This window comes from Hoplias malabaricus, chromosome Y (genome assembly GCF_029633855.1).
Source record: "Hoplias malabaricus isolate fHopMal1 chromosome Y, fHopMal1.hap1, whole genome shotgun sequence".
Classification (NCBI taxonomy): domain Eukaryota; kingdom Metazoa; phylum Chordata; class Actinopteri; order Characiformes; family Erythrinidae; genus Hoplias; species Hoplias malabaricus.
In genome coordinates, this window is record NC_089820.1 from 53,617,303 (window position 1) to 53,644,379 (window position 27,077).

The 27,077-nt window shown below is 40.8% G+C and overlaps 1 protein-coding gene across 2 annotated transcripts; it reads left to right on the forward strand.

The window, feature by feature from the left end:
• Nucleotides 1–8,851: 8,851 nt before the first annotated feature.
• On the forward strand, nt 8,852–23,633 carry LOC136678742 (aggrecan core protein-like). Of its 2 annotated transcripts, XM_066656867.1 has the most exons (19): nt 8,852–8,970; nt 11,803–11,888; nt 13,113–13,496; nt 13,616–13,790; nt 14,599–14,726; nt 14,802–15,095; nt 15,298–15,645; nt 15,802–15,976; nt 16,111–16,238; nt 16,416–16,709; nt 16,813–16,911; nt 17,064–18,662; nt 19,089–19,202; nt 20,480–20,593; nt 21,685–21,843; nt 22,113–22,195; nt 22,307–22,451; nt 23,183–23,365; nt 23,500–23,633. In XM_066656867.1, the coding sequence occupies exons 2-19, from the start codon at nt 11,810–11,812 to the stop codon at nt 23,574–23,576; spliced, it is 4,578 nt and encodes a 1,525-aa protein (XP_066512964.1). In that variant the 5' UTR covers nt 8,852–8,970; nt 11,803–11,809; the 3' UTR covers nt 23,577–23,633. The 2 variants fall into 2 exon arrangements, with proteins under 2 accessions (XP_066512964.1, XP_066512963.1); XM_066656866.1 differs by lacking the exons at nt 8,852–8,970; nt 11,803–11,888; nt 13,113–13,496; nt 13,616–13,790; nt 20,480–20,593 and having other exon boundaries at nt 14,631–14,726.
• Nucleotides 23,634–27,077: the final 3,444 nt, after the last annotated feature.

Sequence of the window (27,077 nt, forward strand, 5' to 3'; positions counted from 1 at the left end):
TGTCATTGTTCACAGAGGCTACTGCTAGGCACGGACAGTCCTGATGGCAGTTGGCTTAATAAATGTCTGACAACAAAAAATTTTTTACAGTCAAAAAGGATTTACAAGTGCATACTGGTCACCTGGCCTCTGCGTCCTTATTTGGATTTCAGAAAGTTGGCAACCCTAATGCACATGGTGTATGTGGGGAGAAGGTGTAGTGAGTTTCCTCACATTGAGTGTCTTTTACATAAAGAAAAAACATTAACTGAATGGCTGTTACAATGTTTAATTAAGCTAACTGAAAAGCCACTGATGCACTAGCTGAAATAATGAGGAAACCTGATTATTAATGAATGTAAAGTAAACCTGCTTTAATTTTCATACATTAAACACTGTAGGGTTGAGCTCAGACTGAATTGATGTTTATGTTCTTTCCTGACGTTATGACTGTATACTTTACAGATACCTGTATAGAATGAATTGTTCACAACTCGGTTTTCTTTTTGTCAACTGAAGATGGATATTCAAAATTGTGTTTTGTAAAGGCAGCAGCTCCTTAATGGCTTTGCTTAATCTGTACCTCATCAAAGAAATTTGCTGTGCTGAGGCAGTTACCCCATACACACCTGGTTAAAGCTTAGCCTTAGAGAAAGAGAGATAGTATTCTTAAATAAATCATTTTCTCAAATTTTATGACTAAATCTCACAATAATGACTCAGACTTAATTGTTATTATTTTGTATTTATCCATCCATTATCTGTAACCGCTTATCCAATTTAGGGTCACGGTGGGTCCAGAGCCTACCTGGAATCATCGGGCGCAAGACGGGAATACACCCTGGAGGGGGCGCCAGTCCTTCACAGGGCAACACACACACACACACATTCACTCACACCTACGGACACTTTCGAGTCGCCAATCCACCTGCAACGTGTGTTTTTGGACTGTGGGAGGAAACCGGAGCACCCGGAGGAAACCCACGCGGACACAGGGAGAACACACCAACTCCTCACAGACAGTCACCCGGAGCTGGAATCGAACCCACAACCTCCAGGCACCTGGAGCTGTGTGACACTACCTGCTGCGCCACCGTGCCGCCCTATTTTGTATTTATGTATATCATTATTATTATTATTATTATTATTATGTTATACAGCAGACACAACTGTGGTACTGGCATCATCATCAGAATATGAGGGAATTTTAGGCCAAAACTTCAGGAATAACCATTACAAAGACTCGGAAAAGACTTCAGGTTAGTACTTTCAAATCATGATTTTGTGATTGTAATTGTGAATTGAAATGTGCATTAGTTTGTGATCTGTAGAAGATGTGTAATTAATGCTTATGTTAATGCATAAAATACATTTTGAATTGCACTAATATCCTTTAAATCTATCTTTTGATTTACTTGTATATTGTGTTTGAATGACATTTCCCTTTCACCACAAATAAAAGACAACATGACTGTGAAATGACTCCATTATAGTATCAATACATGCTTTATATCTATGATTGGAGGCATATGGCAACCCAGCTCTGTGTCACGTGGTGGAGACGAAAAAAAAAACCTGGGCAACCGAAAATGGCCCCAGGCCAGAAAGAGCAGAAGTTGTGGTTTCTAATAGAAATACCTTTATACACTAGAGGGCAGATGGTGTCCTTAGACTTTAGTCAAGAATATAAGCTTTATTTCCCAAACTGACATTCAAGTTTTATAGATAAATAAATGGCATGAATCACCGAATAATCGGTGGCGTAGCGTGGTTTCCTCCCACAATCCAAAAACACACGTTGGTAGGTGGATTGGCGACTCAAAAGTGTCCGAATATGTGTTTGTGTGTGTTGCCTGTGAAGGACTGGCGCTCCCTCCAGGGTGTGTTCCTGCCTTGCGCACAATGATTCCAGGTAAGCTCTGGACCCTGAACTGGATAAGGGTTACAGATAATAAATGAAAAATCATAATGTAATTATTATGAAAGAGAATGGCATGATTAATCAGTTCCATATTTGAAAAGAAGAAATTTGAGATAGTATGACAATCTGCAACTTATGAAAAAAAAGGAAATGTCTGTAAAACATGTGCAGACACATTTAAAATATTTTATTAGGGTGACTAGACGTCCTCTTTTACCCGGACATGTCCTCTTTTTCACACTTAAAAAATGTCCGGGCAGAATTTCACAAACGTCCGTCCATTTTGTTTTTCTAGAGCTTACATAGAACTTCGAGAAGTTTCGTTCACAAACTAGTCCCGCCCTCCTCTACTCCGATTGGTTCGCTTGAGTGAGAAGGGGGCGTGGTGAAGTAGCCTAAAATCTTCTGATTGAACGGTCTGACTGTAGAGCTACCGTTATTGGTCGATAACCTTCTCTGTAAACATTTAATTGGTCAGTCTGCACGTCAGTAGTCCTTGTTTACGTTAGGCAAAGCTCATGTACCCACCCTCATCTCGAGCAGCTATGCCGAAACGTAAATGTAAGTTCTCGGATGAATTAAAAAAGAAATTCCCATGTTTTGTGTAGCAAATAAAGGTGTAAAGGACCTAAAAGCACGCATAGGTTCACACAAAGCACACAACGGCAGCCCCCCCTCCGTGTCCTCTTTTTCACCATCTCAGATCTGGTCACCCTAGTTTAATACATTAGCCTCACAGCTTCAGTGAATAATAAAAGAAGTGAATCAAACCTACAATTTTTCAATTTTTTCCCCAGGGTATTAAAGGGAAAATTATATTTAATTTTTGGCTAAACCATAATTTTATATTTAGTTAAACTGCTGCAGAGGAATGTTCCCGGACCTGTGCAGCACTGTGTGTATTATTGAGGCTGGGTGTGAGTTAACCATCATGGCCAAAATTATGAAACTGATGTCAGCTTTTACCATGTTTCAACTGAGGCTTCCCTGTTTTTTTTTTTATGTCATACTTGAGCTGGTCTCTCTGTCACAGAATCTGCTCTCTGCTCACACAGTTGAAATGTAGAGAGGTGGAGTCACAGTGGGCCTCTATTACACTTATGAATAGAGCATTTTTTAAATAGCAAGGTCAACAATTTGCACTAACAAAGCTCCTCATTGAGGCCACTCAAACGCACAGATCACAGCCCCCTTGCTCAGACATAAGTGCCTTCAAATAAATAAGCACATAGACATTTCCCCTTAACGAACTTCCAGCATTGCTTTGTGGCTAAACCTCAAAACTCAAATCGTGATATATGTGCGCTACAGAAAAAAAAGAATATCAGTAGATACATGGATGTATTCATAGAACAGCTCTGTCTTATTCTCTGTAAAGATGCCTATATTTATTATTAGTTTTTTCCATATGCATTTTGTTTTTGGCGCAGCAGGTAGGTGGCGCAGTCACACAGCTCCAGGAACCTCCGGGTGACTGTTTGTGAGGGGTTTATTGTGTTCTCCCTGTGTCCGCGTGGGTTTCCTCCAGGTGCTCCGGTTTCCGCCCACGGTCCAAAAACACATGTTGGTAGGTGGATTGTCTGCTCAAAAGTGTCCATAGGTGTGAGTGTGAGTGAATGTGTGTGAGTGTGTGTCAGTCTGCGAAGGACTGGCGCCCCCTCCAGGGTGAGCTCCCACCTTGCACCCAGTGATTCCACGTAGGCTCTGGTCACACAGCAAACCTGAAACGGATAAGAGATTTCAGACAATGAATGAATGAGTATTTTAGCATATGTGGAAATTCTACTGAAATATCAACACAGTTAAATAACAAACTAATAAATAACAAGCTATTAGCTAAATTGCTAAATTGTCTGAAGGCCTGTTGTTGTCAGTAGTTCTGATGCATCTGGATGATCTTCACAAAAAGAAAGAAAAAAATTTTTCTTATTTATAGAACAAAAATCAAGCATATGTAATTGAAATTATGTCTAAACTATTGCTCCACACTCTGTAGATAATTCTTTAACAGGATACAAATGCCTCTTTTCTTAACTGGGGCTTGCAGTCTGTCAGATATTTCCAGTAGCTGTGAGAGATACAGTAGCCTATGCAGAGGAAAGGATAAGGTATCATAGCAGCACAGTTCACAGTCCATCATCTACCTTACTTATCGAGCAACTGTTGGCTTTAACTTACAAAAGCACCCCTGTTCATAGGCCCTGAGGAGCCCACCTTTCACATGTGTTTTCTATTTAGTGAAGGGTGTTACTCGTACGTTGCAGAGTGGGTCAGGCTAGGACAACAGGGCCATTATGAACACTGCCTATGTCCACTCAGCCAGACACTACCCGAGGTTGATTTGCCCCTTGATATTCTGGTAGTGGGCTGGATTTTGCTTGTATAGCCTTGATTTTCTTATCAGTGGCAGTATCTGGCATTAGACCTGGTTGAATGTAACATGTTCTAGGAGATCTCTGCTGCCATGTCTGCGGAGGAAGGCTGGTAAATCTCATTTCTGTCTCTAACTGAACAAAGCAACATTGTATTGGTTAGTCTATTCCAGAAAAGGTTTCGTATTCTACATCTGTCTTAAATTTGTTTTAGCTCTTAGAAGTCCATGTAGAGAAGTTTATTTTGCAATAAAATTCATATTTAAAATCGAAAAAGCTGTCTCTAAAACTTCAGCATGAAGGGTTTGAGCTAAACACGTGAAAAAGCACTAAACCATCACAGAAATATGATAATTTAGAATGGGTGATTTTTGGAACTTACGTACAGTAAATGGACAGTATGTGTGACTTTTACATGTATATAGCACACATAATCACCTTTTATAACCTGACGTATGTCTCAATGGAAATTTCCTCTGTAGTTTTCCCAAGGAGATGTCAGTTGGGGTCCCATAAGTGGGGACCACTAAGACATCTCATAATCACCTATCCCTGCTGAAACTGTACACTTGTCTTGGGAGGTCATTCATCATATTCACTCAGGGGGTGTAATGACAGCTGGCATATCATGTGATTACGCACAATGACCCCCCAGGTAGTGGTCAGAGCACAAGGAGAAACTGTACTTGAGTATCTCAGCCGAGTTCATTGAGGTTTTTAGGGCCCACCGCCCCACTTCCAAACACTGTGACCTGTGAAGGGCGTCCAAACACGTATGCAGGTATGTGAAACACGGTAATAGCAATGACCTCAGATGTGGATGCAGGCTTTAATCAGCTGTTGAGCCCGGATCAGAAGAAAGCCAGCACTGTTTCTTAGGATAAGGAAACAGTGTTCTGCAGCTCTCTTCTCCAAACATTCGCACACTCCAGAACACACGTATGCACTCATAGAAACCATGAGTGGTGCGACTCTCCTGCAGTATGTGTGAACTGTGGAGAAATTAATCTTACACACGTTTAAATCGGCCTATGACACGGCGCCCTCGTAACTCGGCCGAGAGGAATGGTTAGAGGTGGAGGAGAAGAATCCGTTTCTGAGAAATTTTAGGAATCCATGTTTACTTTGGCTAAGAAGATTTGGAGAAGAAATATTTGTTCAATATAGAAGTTATATTGAGGACTTACATAAATAGGTAAATGAATGCGCCTATCATGGTTCATCAGTTATGAACAAATGCACTTTTTATACAACTGTATTTATACAAATAGTTCTGAAAGCTACATATCATTACTATGTGATACATGTTATATACAGGGATCTGCATATGTAGTTTAAGTCTTAGAGATGAATCATGAATTAATTGCTGTGCACATTAATATTTGTAAATCCTGTTCCAAAGGAATGAGACTAAACAGGAACTGGATGCACCTATTCTTTCAAGTGATGTCAGCTGAATTACACGAACTTGCCAAACATTGGTATAACTTAACAACACAGCCCAAAGTTTGAGTGGTTATGATGCAAGAGAGTCAGCATTAACAGGCACAGTCAGGGGCATAGTAGGGTAAATGTGTCTATGTAAATGGGGGCTATTGATATTGGACTGGCGTCTCTGTCCTCTGCTCTGGGACTTACATGTAGCTCCAGTAACCCATAGCATACAATGCCCTGTTCACTTCCAGCAGGAAGTAAAATAAATAGGTTCGTCTCTCTCCAAAAACACCACGTGAAGTTTTAACAGCAGGTCCCTGTAAAAGAAAGACCATTTTTTGACAGAAGGGAGGCACTGAGCACAAAACAGCTCTCTGCAGCTTATAGTTCTCGTGAAAAGCTGGGAAATTCAATCCGAGTGGCACAATTGCTTGCTGATTCTACTTCCTCCATGCTTCTCTGAACTCTTCCAGGGGGTAAAATGGAAATGGAAAACACATCATGTCCATGTAAAGAAAAGGTCAGAAAGGCATGCAGCTAATGGGCAAAACGTGCTGGATTTTAAAAATCGTCGCTGTCCTTTTTCTGCCTCTTCTTAATTCAAGTGGATTTTCACAGCCAACTTTTATTTCATTTGTTATGAAACATTCATATAATACAGTTAACGCAACTAGCTTTTAACACACAAAACAACAAATAAAATAAAAAATAACAATAATAAATAAAGAAATATTAATAATATAATACAATCTATGTCTTTCATTTCTCCTCAACCACCTGCCAGGCAGCAGAGCACACACTAGGGTGCCAGGATGGGCAGATAACAGAAAAGAAGCTGGAATGACATCTTGCTGAAGAAACGTTGCGTCCTCACACAGGTTTGTGAAGAAGCTCTCTCATTTCCCCTGAGCTTTGGGTCTTCTCCGCTTCTATAGAAGCACAACTGCCAGAAAGGAGAATGGCTGATGCCTTTCAAGCATTTGGCCTTTTAATGAAAAGAGCCCTTGAGAAGATCGAAATGCCCGCTGGTCCCTAAAGGCTTCATTTGAAACCACGAGTCATTGATGTCAATCACTAATGAAGGTAACTGATGGTGATCTTGTTAGGGGTCCCAATGCAAATATTTAGATTAATATGCATTCCCTATTAGTTTAAGGTTTAAAGTTTGTCATGGAAAATCTCTTAGATGAGTTTGTAGTTGCTGAAAACTATTGATTTTCACTCACCCTTGATGAAGATCTTTCCAGTGAGCCAATGAAAAACAATGGCAATGGGACACATCAATAAATTCTTTCATCACATGACACTACATCTGTTATCCGCCATTTTATGACACCCTATAATCTGCATCATGTTTATATTAGGTACTCCAGGTCTAGGCACCTTTATGAATGGCAGAAATGAATGAGATTTTCAAAAGCTGTTGCCATTGTGGCCTGTGGTAAACAAAATAGTTCCGTACAGAGTTTACACTATACTCCTCTGCATGGGATTACCATACACATCTAGGGGACAGATACACATCTAGATATTCCTATATACAACTACATGCCATGACCATTGAGTTTAGAGAAAGTTAGAGACGGTTAAAGAATGGAGGACAAAGCAGTCATACAATGAAACTGTGGGGACCTGTTTGAAGTTTGTTCCAAGCAGTTCAGTTACGGTTTTCAGTTTAGATCTGTGCCAGAATGAGCCCCTCCCACTTTAAACCGTTCCAGGGTTTGAACTCAAACAGCACATTTTTCCTCTACTACATCAGTGCTATTAGTGCCTAACCCCCAGAAGTGTGGGGAGGTAAAGCACCAATAGAATCGAAGAGCATTTACGAGGTGGTGGAATACGATGACGAGTCCATAGGGCAGGTCAGGATATAGATTTTCCTTAGGTTTGCATCATACAGTCACGCCCTTAACATCAAAACTCCTATTGGCTCATTCAGTCAATTTAAACGAAAATAGTTTCAAGGGGTCCTGATGTAATTAGAACAAATTAAATGAATGTGTTCTGATTGGAAATGTCATAATGTAAAGGCTTAGCAGATCTGAGTGTAGAGTTGAAAGTATATAGTGAACTAGATGCAGGCTATGAATGGAAGTCCTTACAAAATTATCCGAGTAAAAATCTTGAGGGGAAATGAAAATAAGCATACTTTATGTTATTTTACACTGCTCAGACAAAGTGCACTTTTTAATTGCCTGTGCTGCTATTTCCTTTGCTGCTGGATGTTTGTGGAGAAGCACAGGGGTTGGCCAAGCTGCTGAATGAAGGCCTTTATTTTAGCCGGCTGCTGCCCTCTTAGGTGTTGTTTTGTACCAATTTATGTGATTAAGTGCTAAAATAAATGTTGCTTTTTAAAAGAAGCCTCCATTCTCTGTATTTGGCATTAGAGCAGTAGATGACTTAATGGCCACTATGTTCTTGCACAACATGTTTTTCAAAATAAGAAAATGCAGGAGTTAAGATAGGAATATCCCAGGAAAACAGGTTTTATTTTAATTTTTTAGTGCTGTGAAAATAACCAAATTTAAAAATGAAATGCACTTCCCCAGCTTTCAGACAGCTACAGTATAAAATGGTATGGAATCACTCCACATAACTTCAGTGTAAAAGGGACGGTGCTACACAGCATTGGCGTGAACAGGCAGCCATATGTAACTGCATTGGTTTTGGTGACAAAATTATTGAATTAAAAATGAGCTTCACTTAGATAGGAAATGTACGGACCATTCCATATAAAACATTTTTAATAAAAAAAAAAGGAAAGCTATTTGTAATCAGTAAGAAAAAATGCAACAGTTTTCATATTATGTTTATATTATATTATAAATAGCTATATATTATAAATAGTTATAACTAGAATTCAAATGTTACCCTTACTCATGACAAATTATACTTTATCAATTAAACCCTCTGTGCGCATGTGCTGCAGAGCACCATTACATCATTTAATTAAACAGACTAGAAGCCAAAATAAAGTTATGCTATTTTCCTCCTACTCAGTCTAACCACTCTTCTCTTTCTCTCTCTCTCTCTCTCTCTCTCTCTCTCTCTCTCTCTCTCTCTCTCTCTCTCTCTCTCCCTCTCTCCATCAGCAGTGGTAGTTTAAACGTGTCCTCTGTGTTAAGTGGGTTCTTTCTGCTCTCCCACCTGAGAGTGTGAGCTGAGCTGAGCTGAGGAGAGGGTGACTGGGGTTTTTTCCCTCAGGGTGTGTGTGGATTACAGTTTCAGGGCTCAGTCTGGAGAGATCCTTCCATCAGACAGGTAAGACGTAATCTCACACTTTTCCTCAGAAATTGACTTCATAGTAATGCAGGGTTTGCTCTGTGGTGTATTAAGTTGTATGATGCTGCTGTAAACCGTCCTCATAATATAGAATATGTATGTATAGAATAAGCTTATGAAGGTGAAAAACACATAAAACACCTCAGGTAGTTTGCTTCACATTTACACTGTTTGTACCTTTAGTGACTAATAAGGTACCTCTAATGTATCTTTTTTTCTGTGAAGGTAAATAACGAAAAATTTCCTCAGACTTCATTACAGAACATTTAGAATGCATAATAATTGTAATATATCATGGATATTTTTTTTACTTTATACTAAAACGTTAAAACTACAAAATTTTTGATTATAAAGTCATTTGCAGTTTTCTGTGCAAGTTCATTGGCCGTGATAATAATTTAAATTAAAGTAAATTCAATTCAAATGATTTAAATATTTAAAATTTCTTGCCAAATTGAATAAATTGAATTTTAAACGGCACTATCATAGCCATTTAAAAGTGTGGTTTATGATTAGACGTTGCACAATATTATACAGAGAATGGAGGGGATTTTTGTAGTTTACTCACTACAATATTTAATTTTTCATGTCTTGGGCTGATCTTCAGTAGGGTTTGAAAGCTGACTGCTGAAGCTATATATATATATCTGGGGTCCAGACCCTCCCACTTCAGCCACAGCTGGACACACACACACACACACACACACACACACACACACACACACATAAACACATACACAAATTCTATACATGCACTCAAATAGTTAATGTCCTACACATAACTAGTTGTTTGAAGGATGCCTCGTTAAATATCGAAGTCCTACACAATACATGGCAGCCATTCAGGAAATAAGCAATTTATATATATAAGGAAGTAAAAGACTGTTAATTATTTGCCTATGTTTTGGATACATACGCCACACAAATGCTATTAGAGGACATGATAATGGAAAACAAGGAAATATGTGATATTAGCTCTTTAAACTTTTGAAATATTAAGAGCTTCTGCAATGTTAGAAGGTAAGGAATTTTACACGAGGATGAGAAATGGAAGGTCATGACAGTCTGTCTGTGGGCTGGAAAATAACTGATCTTCTGTTGGAGGACCTTACAAATTCATTGCCAAGTAAAGCCAAGTGATGGCCTGAGAAGTATTGGCTGTCAAGTTAAGGTGGGCAATCTTAATAATCCTGTCACTGTCTTTGGTTTAATGTATTCTTCTTCTTCTTATTATTATTATTATTATTATTATTATCATTATTATTATTATCATCATCATCATTATCCCATCATGTTGGACCATATGGACAGGGTTTCTCCAGAATGTTTATATTCAGGCTTTTTAAATGTTTGTGAAAGATTCCTCTGATTGTTTCCATCCGTGCTGTCACTGATCTTCTTCTTCTTCTTTTTTTTATTTGTTTATTTATTTATTTTTTACTTTGTAAAAATTACAAACATAATAGTCATTTCTAATCGTTGATTTCTCATTTATATTTATTCTTCTTTATATTTCTCTGGAATTTTTCTAGTTCTTGTCAGAAATATTGGTTAAAAAGCCCAGTTTGAATGTATTTATAGCATCTTATTTATTGCATTGTGCCCATTCACTCTAAAGTTATAAAGAGTGTTGCATCACAGACACTTTTAAATAAGGCACGCTACTGGGCAGCCAATTAGAAAAAGGCAGAAGTAACAATTAACAAATGTTAACAAGTGTCAAAGGATAAGAGGTTGAAACTGTCATGGTAAAACGGTCTGAATGTCATTGGAATACAAACCAAACAATATATATTGAGCCAGCCGAACTTGTATTAAAAAAGCACATAAAAGGACAGAAGGCATTCTGCCAGATATTACTGAGCATTGCCACTGATACTGCTTTATCAGTCATTTCCAAACAGCTTAGATTAATTACAGTCTGCCACAAAAAAAGAGTTTTCAGAATGATAGGCTGTTTTCATATGCTGTATATGGTCTACATGGTTCTGTATAAAAATGAATCTGGTTCTTGGTATCGGGTCAAATGGTTCACATAATTAATTTATTTGTAATGGTCTTAAATAAAATCTTATGCTTGCTTAGTGAGAAGTGGGACAAGAGTGACTGAGGTAGCGAGAGCAAGAAAAAAGCATTCCTTAAAACTGTGGGTTTACACAGCTATGAATAAGCACTCTTGGATTTTAAGTCAAGAGTAAGAGTAAGATTAGTGCAGGAAGAGTTACTAAATGCTCCGAAGCAAGTCAAATAAATACACTCTCGCTCTTATTGCTGGCCAACGCTGGCCTACAGTCAGTTACACTGAGCCTCAAACTGAGGCTTTCCTTGTGTGTCCAATATTTGAGGCAATTTTTCCAACCAACCTTTGAGATGCAGAAACAGTAGGCTTTTCTTTATTCATCCCTGGCTGGCTTCTGATAATTAATGAGACAATAATTCCCAAACTGCCTGATGGGAATGTGATGGTGTGGAGAGAAGTATGTTTCCTGTGCTTTTTCTGTGGAAATTACATTGTGGTCTGGTTCTCGTGGAGGTATGAGCTCCACACACAAAGGCTGCTTGTTCTGGGCTTGCTTTTTCAAGCTCTTGAGACAGGCTGGTCTGATATTATTTATGTTGCAAACATATGAGATGTATAGAGGTTTTCTGATTGTACTTTTGTAACAGTCATTCCATTGTCAGTACATATAAGTGCTCTAACTTTAAGCATTTGTTTAGTAATGTTTAAATATATTAGGTTATTGCAGTACATTTGCTGATTATTTAAAAGTTTCTGATAACTTTAGTTTAATTGCTACATGTTCTTTCTAGGTAAGCCATGATGTCACTGCTGTTACTGTGTCTGTGCCTCCGGGTAACCTTGGCTTTATGGTCTTTAGAGGACTATGTATACACAGGTAAGCAGTTTTCATCATTGTATTCTGATTTTTAGCATTCATGTTCTTCATTCATTCATTATCTGTAAGCGCTTATCCAGTTCAGGGTCGCGGTGGGTCCGGAGCCTACCCGGAATCATTGGGCGCAAGGCAGGAATACACCCTGTAGGGGGCAACACAGACACACACACATTCACTCACACACTCACACCTATGGACACTTTTGAGTCACCAATCCACGTACCAAAGTGTGTTTTTGGACTGTGGGAGGAAACCGGAGCATCCGGAGGAAACCCACGCAGACACAGGGAGAACACACCACACTCCTCACAGACAGTCACCCAGAGGAAACCCACGCAGACACAGGGAGAACACACCACACTCCTCACAGACAGTCACCCGAAGGAAACCCACGCAGACACGGAGAACACACCACACTCCTCACAGACAGTCACCCGGAGGAAACCCACGCAGACACAGGGAGAACACACCACACTCCTCACAGACAGTCACCCGGAGGAAACCCACGCAGACACAGGGAGAACACACCACACTCCTCACAGACAGTCACCAGGAGGAAACCCACGCAGACACAGGGAGAACACACCACACTCCTCACAGACAGTCACCCGGAGGAAACCCACGCAGACACAGGGAGAACACATCACAATCCTCACAGACAGTCACCCGGAGGAAACCCACGCAGACACAGGGAGAACACACCACACTCCTCACAGACAGCCACCCGAAGTAAACCCACGCAGACACAGGGAGAACACACCACAATCCTCACAGACAGTCACCCGGAGGAAACCCACGCAAACACAGAGAGAACACACCACACTCCTCACAGACAGTCACCCGGAGCGGGAATTGAACCCACAACTTCCAGGCCCCTGGAGCTGTGTGACTGCGACACCTACCTGCTGTGCCACTGTGCCGCCTGCATTCATGTTGTTTTATCAGATAAATAAAAAGACATGCACATGAATCGGTTTAGTAACTCATTTGTGCCCTAAAACACTAACGTTGATCCATTGCTATCATTGTTTTGCACAATTTCTAAATCTAAGCCTTTATGTTACATTTTGAATAAACCTTTATACATGCACTTGTACAGCGCACATGATATACTCAGAAACATGTTATAATTTATCACACTAACAATATTGTATTGTGTTGCTCTCCCTTATTTCTAATTACATTGATTGGTATTAACAGTCATTATTTCGATCTATACCTCAGAACCTGAAAGCATTCTGAGCGTCAGCATTCCCACAGAGCGTCCTCTCCACTCTCTATTGGGGGACACGCTGATTCTGCCCTGCTACTTCCAGGATAACACAGTCCATGACCCGGGAGCACCCACCATAGCTCCTCTCTCTCATCGCATCAAATGGAGTCTCATCACAAAAGAGAAGACCACAGATATTCTGGTGGCCTCTGAGGGTGTAGTGATGCTGAATGATAAGTACTTGGACAGGGTGACCATGGTGGGCTACCCCATGACACCTACGGATGCCTCTATTAAAATCACAGAACTCCTGTCTAATGACTCTGGGGTGTACCGCTGTGAGGTCATGCACGGAATCGAAGACAACAGTGATGACATTGAAGTCCAGGTGCAAGGTAATGCCAATGTCACTCATTTTGTATTTTCTATCTATTTTCAGACTAATATCTGTTACGTTCATGTTCCGCAATTAATTTTTGTATAGTGATTGTAACTATTTGATCTCTTTATTCAGGTATTGTGTTCCACTATCGTGCCATCGGTAGCCGCTACACCCTGACATTTGAGAAGGCAAAGGCAGCCTGTATTCAGAACAGTGCTGTGATTGCCACTCCAGAGCAGCTGCAGGCAGCTTATGATGAGGGCTATCACCAGTGTGATGCTGGCTGGCTTTCTGACCAGACTGTCAGGTAAAATAAATTAAAAATATATAAACTTTAGGCAGTACTTTTGTGCTGTTCAGGGTGACTATGCAGGGTGGTCCAGTGATGTAGAGTTTTGGGTAGTGGTTGGTATACGGTGCCATCCAACTATGCTGCATGGTATTACACAAAAAATAGCACAGCAGACAATGCTTATTCATTCATTCATTCATTCATTATCTGTAAGCGCTTATCCAGTTCAGGGTCGCGGTGGGTCCAGAGCCTACCTGGAATCATTGGGCGCAAGGCTGGAATACACCCTGGAGGGGGCGCCAGTCCTTCACAGGGCGACACACACACACACACACTCACACCTATGGACACTTTTGCGTCGTCAATCCACCTACCAACGTGTGTTTTTGGACTGTGGGAGGAAACCCGAGCACCCGGAGGAAACCCACACAGACACAGGGAGAACACACCACACTCCTCACAGACAGTCACCCGGAGGAAACCCACACAGACACAGGGAGAACACACCACACTCCTCACAGACAGTCACCCGGAGGAAACTCACACAGACAAAGAGAGAACACACCAACTCCTCACAGACAGTCACCCGGAGGAAACCCACGCGGACACAGGGAGAACACACCACACTCCTCACAGACAGTCACCCGGAGCGGGAATCTAACCCACAACCTCCAGCCCCCTGGAGCTGTGTGACTGCGACACCTACCTGCTGCGCCACCTTGCTGCCCAATGCTTATTCAATAATGAATATTTACTTTTGATGCTTTGTTTTTGGTTTGTTTAAACTGTGACCTGCTGTCTTGTTTTAATTTGCTGTTCCAAGGTATCCCATCCATGATCCCCGGGAGGCTTGCTATGGTGACAAGTATGAATTTCCAGGGGTCAGAACATATGGGATTAGAGATGTAAATGAGACTTATGATGTCTACTGCTTTGCTGAAAAGATGACGGGTATGTGACTTCTATAAAATTATGGAATTTACATTAAATATTTAGACACCTACTTATTCCCATGTTCTTTTACAGGGAGAGTGTTCTATTCTAAGTCACCTGAGAAATTCACCTTTGCTGAAGCTGAGGCCCAATGTGCCAAACTGGGTGCTAAATTAGCCACCACTGGTCAGCTGTATGTGGCCTGGAAAGCTGGTATGGATGAATGTAATGCAGGCTGGCTGGCAGACCAGAGTGTTCGCTATCCGATCAACACTGCTCGGTCCCAGTGTGGAGGAGGACTGCTGGGTGTACGCACTGTTTACCGCTTCATCAATCAGACAGGGTACCCTGTACCAGAGTCACGATATGATGCAATCTGTTACACAGGTGTGTACTATGTTAGCTTTGTCCAAATGTCAAATGTTATTGCTGTGTGAGCAGTCTTTTTATAAAGAACTGCATGATATCATTTAAACTGAACAGTAAAATGATAACATATATAGAATATAGATACTTTTTTACAGGGTTAATATTTAAAGTCCAATTTACTGGACTTGATTTACTGACAAGCGTGCCCTTTTTGATTTAGAAGAGGATGAAGAAAGCTCTGGTGAACCTGAAATAATCACCGGTATATGGACAACCACAGAGGCAGGTAGTAGGGCAGAGAGCGTGGGCATGGTAACAGACCGCCCCCAGGAGTTCCTCAAGCCTTCTTCCACTGAGAGTGAACTGAGAGGAGAGATTGTGACCCACAAACCTCTCACCACCACGGCTGTCTTTACACATACAGAGCAGAATGTCACCCTGCTGCCCTTGTCTCCTCCTCCAAGTGCTACAGAGGACACTGACCTCATACAGAGGGTGACCTCTCGACCTGAACTTGGACTGGAAATCCCCTATAAGAATGTAACAGACGCAGTAATGTCTCTCACTGGTAGGTATCGGCTATGTACTAGGTACTGGTATGCCTAATTACAAACCTATTTTATATTGCTTTGATTTTGTTATCATTTGAGAAAAATGTTAGCTTCTTTTGTGTGTACTTTTTATTAACAGTATGAAACATGCTTCATTACTCTGCCTTTTCCAGGGGTTGTGTTTCACTACAGAACAGGCTCTAGTCGCTACACTCTGACATTTGTTGAGGCTCAGCAGGCCTGCCAGAACATAGGGGCAGTAATTGCTAGTCCACAGCAACTGTATGCAGCGTATGAAGCTGGATATCACCAGTGTGACGCAGGCTGGTTGCTTGACCAGACTGTCAGGTAATATTTCTGTAGTTCCAAACGTCTTATAAGATTTCTTCGTATTATAGAGGATCGAAAACATGTGTTGCTTGTCATTTATTTTCTAAAAAGACTGCTATTAAGTTTAATATTTTTTGTTGGTTGAAATAAAGGTATCCTATTGTATCCCCTCGTGACCAATGCAATGGTGATTTGGAAGATTTGCCCGGTGTGAGGTCCTATGGACTGCGGCCTGCCGATGAGCGCTATGATGTGTACTGTTACATGGACAAACCAAGAGGTACAGTGACTTACATTCAGGAATGAATTTAAAACTTCAAAGAGTAACAAGAAAAAATAAAAAGAGTTATAAGAAAAAATATAAAGATTATCACTATGAAAAGCATGAAGAATATCTTTTCTGTTTCAACACAAATGTATAATTCAAAGAAACACCCACACTTATCATTTGTTCCAGGGGAGGTTTTCCATGCGAGTTCATTTCAGGGATTCACTTACGAAGAAGCAGTGGCTCACTGCCAGGGTCAGAATTCTTCTCTGGCCTCCACAGCCGATCTGCATGCGGCCTGGAAGCAGGGCTTTGATAAGTGCCGTGCGGGTTGGCTCGTTGACCGCAGTGTTCGCTATCCCATTAATAACCCCCGGCCCCAGTGTGGAGGAGGAAAACTTGGCGTCCACACAGTCTATGCCTTCCCCAACCGGACAGGCAGTCCTGATGTGCACTCCAAATTTGATGCTTATTGCTTTAAAGGTACGTATCAGTAGTTAAATACAGAAAATGCAAAAATATCATGCACATCCGGTGACGGTTGGTACAGTGCACTAAATGTCCACTGAATTCAAATGTGTTTCAGCTGAACCCCAGTTATATCTTAATGAGACAGGGATGAATATGACAATAGTAGAAGAGGAAGTACTAAACCTGACATCCATACACGGCGTTCATAGTGCTGGTAAGGTCTTTTATATTTTACAGAATAACCCTTTCTTGGACAATGTTATATATATTGAAGGCAGAGATTAAAACAAATCTCTACTGAATTAAATTTCCCCCATATGATTAATGTCCATTTTACTAATACTGTCTTTCTTTCCATCTACACAGTGAGCACCTCCATTTCTCCTCCCGTTTCAGGGGAGCCTTCTGGTTCTGGCTCTGGAGATCTAGCATCACCTAGTGGAAGTGGACAACAGCCAGATGGAAGTGGAGAACAGCCAAGTGGAAGTGGAGAACAGCCCAGCGGAAGTGGGGCACAGACAATTGGAAGTGGAGAGCGGCCCAGTGGAAGTGGGGAACTGCCTAGTGCAAGTGGGGACCTGCCTAGTGCAAGTGGGGACCTACCTAGTGCAAGTGGGGAACTGCCTAGTGCAAGTGGGGAACTGCCTAGTGGAAGTGGGGAACTGCCTAGTGGAAGTGGGGAACTGCCTAGTGGAACTGGGGAACTACCTAGTGGAAGTGGAGAACAGCCTAGTGGAAGTGGGGAGGATCCTAGTGGGGCATCAGTTGTAGAAGGAGGATCTGGGCTTATTGAAGATATCTCTGGATCAGGCCTCAGTGGTGATGGCCCAGATATCCTTGTCACCTTTTCAGGGAGCGAGCCCTTATTGTCTGGGGCTGGATCAGCTTCTGGAACACTTCAGGAAGCTGGAGAAGGTAGTGCAGATTTCTTCACTTTTTTCTCAGGCCAGGGATCAGCCTTCATAAGCATTGCAGAGTCTGGATCAGGAAGTGGATCCGATGAGATTGGGTCTACATCAGACTCATTCAGCAGCTCAGGAGAAAGTGATGAGAGTGGAGAAAGTTCTGGCATCTCTTCAGGGCTGGGCTCCAGTGAGGAGATCTCTGGATTCAGTGGCTTTTCATCAGGCTTGTATCCTTCAGGAGACTACAGTGGTTTCTCTGTGCTTAGCGGCAGTGGCAGTGGGATCGTCATGATTAGTGGCGAGTGGGTGGAGGGCTTCACTTCTCGTACCATTACAGCTCAGGAGCTTGGGGGAGCACAGGTGGATTTTAGTGCATCTGGTGATCTATCAGGGTCTGGACTGAGTGGCTCTCTCTCTGGGATGAGTGGAGACATTAGTGGTGACCTCAGTGGCTCTGGGAGTGGCTCTGGGATTGGCTCTGGGTTGCCCAGGGTGACGTTCTTGGGGTCAGGTTTCACAGACCTCACAGACCAACCAAGTGGGGAACAAGAGGCATCTGGGATTTTAGTATATGGATCAGGTGAGGGCAGCGGATTTCTCTCTGGAAGCTCTGGAGACATATCAGGAGCATCAGCCAGTGGGGATATACCATTGTTATTTACTGATGCTAGCATTGTGGAGCTTTCAGTCAAACCCACCCAAAGCCAGGAGCTCGGGAAAGGGCCTGAAGAGATCAGTGGGAGTGAAAATGTTAGTGGATCATCAGGCAGTGGAGACCACCACACTGCAGTTGAAAGTAGAATTCACCATGCTTCAGCTTCTGCCATTTGGGAACCATCAGAGGTGCTTTCAAATGAAATTCCCACAGGCATGCCATTAAGTCAGGTGCCATCTGGGCTGCTTAGTGACACTGCAGGACCGCAGGAGGTTCTGTCAGAACCTAGTGAATTGATCTTGAAATCTCTATCTACAACACCTGCACCTGTTCCATCTGCCACTACAGAACCTTCTTACCTTCTAAAAGCCCCTGCTAGCATGGACGTGCCTGCCATGGAAAATGGTGAGCAGTGGCATAGCCAGAAATTAACTTAAAGGGGTTCTATTTAGAGCTTAGGGGCACAGCTAGATTGCATTTTGTTCCATAGACATTGCTATATTAAAGTTGACAGTCACCATCTTGCCAAACTGCCTACTTCATTGTAGCTTGTATAATCAGAAATTGTTTTTAAATGCTTATGACTATAAGAATTAGCATCATACCAGAGTATATAAAGTAGTATACTACACTATAGGAACTAGATAGAGGTTTTGTAGTCTAGGAGACCCTTACAGCTATCTCCCTGACAAGGAGTTCAAGTTAGCTATGCTAATGTAGATCATTTATGCAATACACAGTAAAGATAGTTTCTAAACCCCAGACACAAAGCCAATTTTACTGATTATTTGAATCTTTATAGTTCCTCTTGTCTGTGTGTTTGTATTCTAGTCGCTGTGGACCCATGTAACCCAAACCCCTGTGGCCGTGGGTCATGCTCTGTGCAGGATGGGGCCAGCATATGTCACTGCCCTCCTGGACTAATTGGAGAAGTGTGTCAGTTTGGTGAGTAAATTATATTGGCTTTGTATCAAAATAACCAAATTTCCCATTCTTTTAATGTGTTTTGTCATTCTGAGAAGATTGCGTGAGATACTCTGCATTTCTGGCCCATTGTGTCTTTTCAAATCTGCAAAACTTCAAATATAATTTTCGTATTCTGCAATAATTTTGACTTTTATTTTCCTTGTCATTAATTGTACACTCCTATCTGTCTGTCACTGTTCTCTTTAACTGTGTGTTTTGTTTGTTGGTCTGTTTGCTTGTGCCTGATTGTTGTTTTCACAGAAGCATCTGCTCTTCAGGTTGTTTGGCATGTGTGTGTGGTTACCTGATTCTTACATTTACAGGACTTTCCAGTTAGTTTCTTCCATTACCCACATATGTTGTTATTATCCAGTGCTGTAAATAGTAAACATCTGTAGTAAAAATCAAATTCACACAAATTTACCCTCAGACCAGATGTAGCTGATCAACATGGTTGGAGTCCAAATCCTGCTTCTGCTAAAAGGCTAACTTTGCTAACAAATGCTAAATGTCAATAATTAAAAAGGCTTTTCCGCAAATACACGTCCAAAACTGTTCTCAGCCTGCTCAAAACACATCCAGGTAAATGTGGTTTTGAACTCTGAACTACATAGGAGTTGGATTAAGTACAAAAATGTTTATATAAATTGACTGCCCACAGCATTCAGATACAAAGATGAGTTTTGGCTTATAGTAAGTTTTCCTTTGCCCTAAACAAGGCTAACATGTCTGTGCAATCTCTGAAGACCTGGATGTGCTTTAAGTATTTTCAGAGAAATTGAGAATTTAATTAAATAACAGATTTGGATGACAGTTAACATCTAGTGTATAAGAGGAATTGTGTAAATTTGATTTTTTGTAAATTTAACTTTGCGCCATTCCTTTAATCTGGACCATTTCCAGCCTGCTGCATGACCACTAACATTTGGTCCCTGCCCTTTGATCTGCCTCTTCTTGTTATGAATCCTAACCTTAAACTGATGCAACTAGTTGTGATCCATGTATTTATGTCATTCACTTTGAACCACCATTGAAACATTGTGAAATATATTCATCATCTAAGGACTGAGGGAAATGTTGTTTTCCTCAAAGCGTATTGGATTTAATTTGAATCACAATGGATTCAGTCAACATGTTGCATTGGTCCATGATTTTCATAAATCATGATTGCTCATGATTTATGATTCCAAAGTGTGACCCACTTACAGGGCCTCTTTGTAGTCATCAGTCTTAACTGCCAGAAACTTTATTTGCAGAGGTTGATGTGTGCCATTCAAATCCTTGTGCCAATGGAGCCACGTGTGTGGAAGTAGAGGACACTTTCAAATGCTTATGCCTGCCCAGCTATGGAGGGGATCGCTGTGAGATCGGTATGAGGTCCGCTTCAGCTAATTCTACTAACAATCTCTCAACCAAACCAATGCCATTACACACAGCATCCGTGCTCGAAACAGTACTGGCTTTTTAGTGGCTTTGGTTTGTTGGAACATGCTCATGGAAGTGTGTTAAAGTAGCCAGTCATGTTTTCAAATGATGAGTGGCTGGAGAAAAGGTGTGGTAGGGGAGAAGGTGCAGTAAAGGAACAAATAAAAACCATTGCACACAGGTTAGTATGAGAAGGCAAAGGAAACATTGCGGTTACTCACTCACCCCGGTAGAGAAAGAGTCTCCATACTGAGACTGTTCTTTTCATAAATTCCATTTGAACAGGATCTAGAAATAGCAGCAGACCCTTTCGGTCCTTCTTATGTTCTTGGAGATGTTTGTTCTTGACGTCATGCAGAGGTGAATGGTGAGCTGACTTTCAGCCAAAGTTGTGAGCTGTGGAAAAAAGCACCCTTGTCTACTGAAGGTGTATTCATAGATTCCTCATCCACTGCGTACAAGACTACATAGAGGGTTGTCTAATCCTGGTCTTGGGGGCTGGAGTCCAGCACAGTTTGGTCTTGTCCCTTCTCAAACAAGCCTACTACTAAATGCGGTAACTGCTGAGTGGAATCATGTGTGTTGGAGCAAGGAAATTATCAAACTGCTTGATTAAGGCGGAGTTCTACCAGGTTTACCAGAATGTAAAATAAACTGTCATTAAATTACTGATCTTTAGTCCTATTAAATAATTAGTGCATCACTCCCCATATGATCCCATTGAATTATTTTTGAAGTGTATATGATGTGATAAATGTACAGATTATGTATGGCTTTGTAGGGCTAAAGCTGGACATCTCTGCCTTCATATAATGGGTTTTTTTCTGTGACAATTTAATATTTTGTTAGAAATAACATTTTTTTGTGTGGGTTATTTTTGGCTGAACAAATGGTGTAAGTATACAGAGTTTTTCACCCTGTACTGTGTGAAATATAACAGCTTTCTCTAAGTGTTACACTAGTTTTTCCTAAAACAGGTTCCATGCTACGAATCTGGAATAAAGCATGACTCCCACAATCTCATGTGTTGCTGCAGATATAGAAAATTGCCCAGAAGGCTGGATTAAGTTTCAGGGAAATTGTTACCTGCACTTCTCTCAGAGAGAGACATGGGAGGAGGCGGAGCATCACTGTCGAAGCCTTGGAGCTCACCTGGTCAGCATCATCAATAGAGAGGAACAGTTTTTTGTCAACAGTGAGTAATTTACAGAAAGGATTGTATATAATCATTGGATATCATCTTTACTTAAACACTTTTGACGAACTGCATTTTTTATTGCAAAGAGAATGTAATAAGCTTTGTTTAACTTCTTTACTGGAGTTTGTGAAACAGGATGTAAGAGTATATAATGGTATTTTTTGAGTGTGTCAATTGTTTCAAGTTCTCAAATGACAGAAATATTACATACCGTGATGATGCATGTTGTGCGTTTCTTATATCCACTGTCTGACTTTCCCAACTAGCCCATGCACAGGACTACCAGTGGATTGGACTAAACGATAAGACATTACAGAATGACTTCCAGTGGTCAGATGGAACCCCGCTGGTGAGTGCGTTCAGTCGCCCCCTCATTTTACCCTGCTGAGACTTTGATGCTATAAACAGCCTGGTTTGGCTGAGATATAATGCTTGACTGTTTTGAAACTTTCTTTCTCAGCAATATGAAAACTGGAGGCCTAATCAGCCAGATAATTATTTCAACTCGGGAGAAGACTGCGTGGTCATGATCTGGCATGAAAACGGGCAATGGAACGATGTGCCATGCAACTATCATCTGCCATTCACATGCAAAACAGGCCCAGGTATGAGCTGTATATGAATAACATGAGCTACAAACATATTGAGTATTTAATTTCTACTTACATGAGCATTTTCAGGGCGGCACGGTGGGGCAGCAGGTAGTGTCGCATTCACACAGCTCCAGGGGCCTGGAGGTTGTGGGTTCGATTCCCGCTCCGGGTAACTGTCTGTGAGGAGTGTGGTGTGTTCTCCCTGTGTTTGCGTGGGTTTCCTCCGGGTGACTGTCTGTGAGGAGTGTGGTGTGTTCTCCCTGTGTTCACGTGGGTTTCCTCCGGGTGACTGTCTATGTGGTGTGTGGTGTGTTCTCCCTGTGTTCACGTGGGTTTCCTTCGGGTGACTGTCTGTGAGGAGTGTGGTGTTCTCCCTGTGTCTGTGTGGGTTTCCTCCGGGTGCTCCGGTTTCCTCCCACAGTCCAAAAACAGACGTTGGTAGGTGGATTGGCGACTCAAATGTGAGTGTGTGAGTGAATGTGTGTGTGTTGCCCCGTGAAGGACTTCAGGGTGTATTCCTGCCTTGCGCCTAACACACTTGCACTAGATACATTTGTGGGAGATATACTTTTTAGCTGCTGTAGTTTGCAGTTAAATAAGGTCTGATATTGTCAGTCATTATAGTATTGATGCACAAATACTCCAGTTTCATTATAGGTTTAGACTGCTCTGTCTACCTCTGAACATGAGCCTTTTGTTGATTCTAGTTAAACCCTTCATTCACAAATCTGATTCCACTTTAGTCACATGTGGCCAGCCTCCTGAAGTGAAGAATGCCAAGATGTTTGGGAATAAGAAGGAGCACTATCAGGTCAACTCTGTGATCAGGTATCAGTGCAATGATGGCTTCAGACAGCGCCACCCACCTGTGATCCGTTGTATGGCAGATGGACACTGGCAGAAACCACAAGTGGAATGTGTAGCCCGTAAGTATGGTTCATTTTTGTTGCTCTCACTCACAAAACAACAAAAATTGATACACCCGTGTATATGTGTTGCCCTGTACGCAGTTACATTTTAAATGTAATATATATATATATATTTATTTCCCTTATCTCAGAATTCAAGAACAATTTACTAAAGAGGTCTATCCAGGATCAGCCGGCCAGGAGAACGTCATTGGACAAGCACCTCTAATGAAACAGGAAGAAATAAATAAAAGATTTTTAAAGACGTTATTTTCTGAGGCCCAGATTTAAGTATAATTTTTGTATTACAGATCTCCCAACCCTGTATATATTGTCACTACCCACATTCTAATATATTGTTTTGAGCTTTTTTGTTTTCACCTCACACAAGCATTCCCTTCCTTTATGTAAGGAATATTATTATGAGTTAATGTGGTAGGATTATCTAAACATTTCACAAGATTTCAGAGACTTGGATTTACAGGTGTATTCCAGACCTCTTCAGGTATTCTTCAAGTTGTCTTTAAAATATCTGCTGAGGTTTACAAACCTTTCCAGAAGAGGATCTTTCATCCAGACTGTCTGGAGTTTGTGGAACAACTAAGAACATCTTGTTGTGGCTCAAATGTGTGCAATCCTTCTTCTGAGTGGGACACTGGAATGGGGTTCTTGGTTATTTTGATTTATTTTATTTTTTAATTTTTAACACAGTGATATGCAGGTTGCAAATATTTCAAAGCACTTACAACATACAAGAAAAGCAAAATTAAACCAAGTATTATTTTCAGATAATGTTAACATAGACCTGTTCATCACCATAAAAAGCAGAGGTTTACATACAACTAATTTATTTTTAAGTAGCTATACAAATAACGAAAGATACTTATTATTATTGTGAAACTGGGTGTATTCACTGACATTTCAAAACATCATATTTAACAATTTTGCTTGGTGTTCCCATCAATTTTAGTGCAGACATGAAAATCACATAAAGCATTAGAAATGTATGTATTGAATTTACCTGATTCAAATGTTTACATAATTTCTACATTATATTTGTGAACATACAGAAATCGACTATATTTTATTTATATTTCTTAAATCTGTATTTATAATATATTTATTATTATACCAACTTTTTCCATCCTCTATATTTCATGTGGAAATTATGTGAACATATGGATTGAGTAAACTGCGCTCCATTGTTCAGTGTATTTCTCGCAAAAGCTGGGTTACTATCTTAAGGTTCCTGGGCTGTGACATACAGTTCTAGACAAACCCTTTCCACCATGTGGAGGCTCTGTGAACATTGTTATTCTCATGTGTTTCATTTACAAGGTTGGGTTCTTTAAAGAACCATCCAGTCAAAGATGTTTAATAGTGGATCATTATCTGTACGAGTGTAGACATCAAATTGTCAGTTTGAAACAGCTAAAAAATCTTTGTGTGGTGGTTTACTTTCATGTTTTGTCTCAGTGTGAGCTGTGCAGGGCACAGTACTGTGACACCAGCAAAAAGCTGGAGTAGTTTACAGCGTTTACTGTCATTCTCTGTTCTCACAGGGCCTCAGAGCTGTCTTGTGTTTTTCCCGTCAGGTTTATCGGTTATTGCCAGTTATATCAAGTGCCTTATGAATGTTTTTCTAATGAAACACACGGCTGTTGGGTCTGCTCTAGTATCAGTGAGAGGCTGTGCCTCTCTTCCCCAACAATGGGGGAGCTCTTTTGTAATCTGTAATCTTGTTTTCATCATTAATGCTATCATCAGTGAACTGCTAACACACAATAGAGGACGATACTGTGACGATATTAGAAGTCCAGTTCAGTCAACAAGAGCATAGGACATTGATCTTTCTGTTGCAAAAAAAAAAAAGGTTACGGAGTTCACCTTCACATTGATTATGACTCTGCACATATCTCAGTGAAGGAAAACAAAGCCATTAAAGCAGCAGTGGCTATGAAGTGAAACAGATGTTGCCATGGAAACGGTTATCTTTTCAGATTACGTCGGCATAGAAACAGATGACATAACACTGCTTGTTTTTTGTTAGAATAAATGTATTACCAAAAAGGAGAAACATGACAAATTGCCAAATAAAACATTCCATACATCACTCATAATTCATTGTGTGTTCTTGATAAAGTCCAGCCCAGCGGTGGTGAGTAAAATGTCTGCATTCAGTACGTTTACTCAGAGAAGTTATTCACAGTTCACAGGTAATGGAAAATTAAGTGTTTTCACCTCGTTCAACCTAGTCTGGACACGTATGTAGGGTCAGCCTAAAGCACACAAGTTTCCTTTGAGTAACAAGACTGTAAAATTACAGGAGTTACAGTTTATTCATTGGGGTGGAGTATAGGGACAGAGTGCAGCTGGCCCATGGGTGAATGAAGTCTTTTAAGGATCTTCTGACACACACAGCCTTTTCTCCCCTCTGGCCCTGAGCTCCTCCATGTGAAACTGAGCACCTGAGACCCCTACTGGTAGGACCAAAACACAGCACCAGTCCCGGGCGTGTTGTAAATCTCACATGCAGTGGACCATATTACCTAGACCTACAGTGCTAACTATAAAGCCATCTACTAATAATGAGGAGGATAAAATTAACAGCATGTCAGACAAAAAAATAAATAGTTTCAACAGTAAAAAAAATTAGCATTTTAATTTTTACAAAAACTGAGAAAGCAATTCATTAAAAAAGTGTGTTTCTTGTGAGAGCAGAAGAATTTAAAAATCATTATAAAACATCATACAAACCTCCACTCAGTCACTGCCAATTCACTGAGTAACCAAGGTAACCAAGGTAAATTTGCATATTTGAGTAAACAAATTTAATCAGTTGTGGCAGCCCATTCAATAAATGAATATTACAATCAGTCGATGAAAGCTAGACGATGCATGGAAGCAGGGGTATTGGGACTTTTTAAACACATTACATTAGCAATAAAAGTGGTATGTTCTTTATCTGCTGTAAAATTACACCACAACTTTAATGGATTCATATTTAATGAGATAAGGATTTCTGTCCAACAAATACTTTTCTGTTCATAGTTCTGGAGCTATTATTTTATACTAGCCAAACACAATATGAGACGATACCATACATACCCTTAAGGAACTATCACTTTATTACCATACGTTTAAGAAAAATACAACTGTGCTCCTGTTTTTTCAAAGAATCTCCTAAAAATGATGAGGAAAGCAGTGACCCTACAAACCAGAGCTAAGTTATGAGTCACAGTTGCACAATACATGTTTTTAGCATTTAGCATTTAGCATTCTCCAGTGTGGCACACATACTGGAAGGTGATTGTTAGTTTAATATGCCTTAACTAGTATTTGAATAGGCATAATAATCACATTTTCTTGCCATAATAACTTGCCATTAAACTCCTACTGGCTTTAAGGTGGAAATCTGGGTATGAATCTCCACAGAAAGGTGCCAAGTCTGTCATCTATTATTACAGCTCCCAGCTCTTCAGCTGCTTTACAACTAATCAGACTTTGGATGGAAGGTGGTTCTTCCTATCCAGAGTGGCTTACAATTGCTATCATGTGATATAGACTAATGTATCATTAGGAGTCTAGCCCAAGGAATTTTATCAGTATAGTGGACCATGCGGGATTTGAAGCCTGCTCTGTCGCATGGAGAGCAGTGGCGTTAACCACTGCACTATGTTAATCACCTTAGTTCACTATCAACACACAGTGACTGACTCTCAATTGGTTT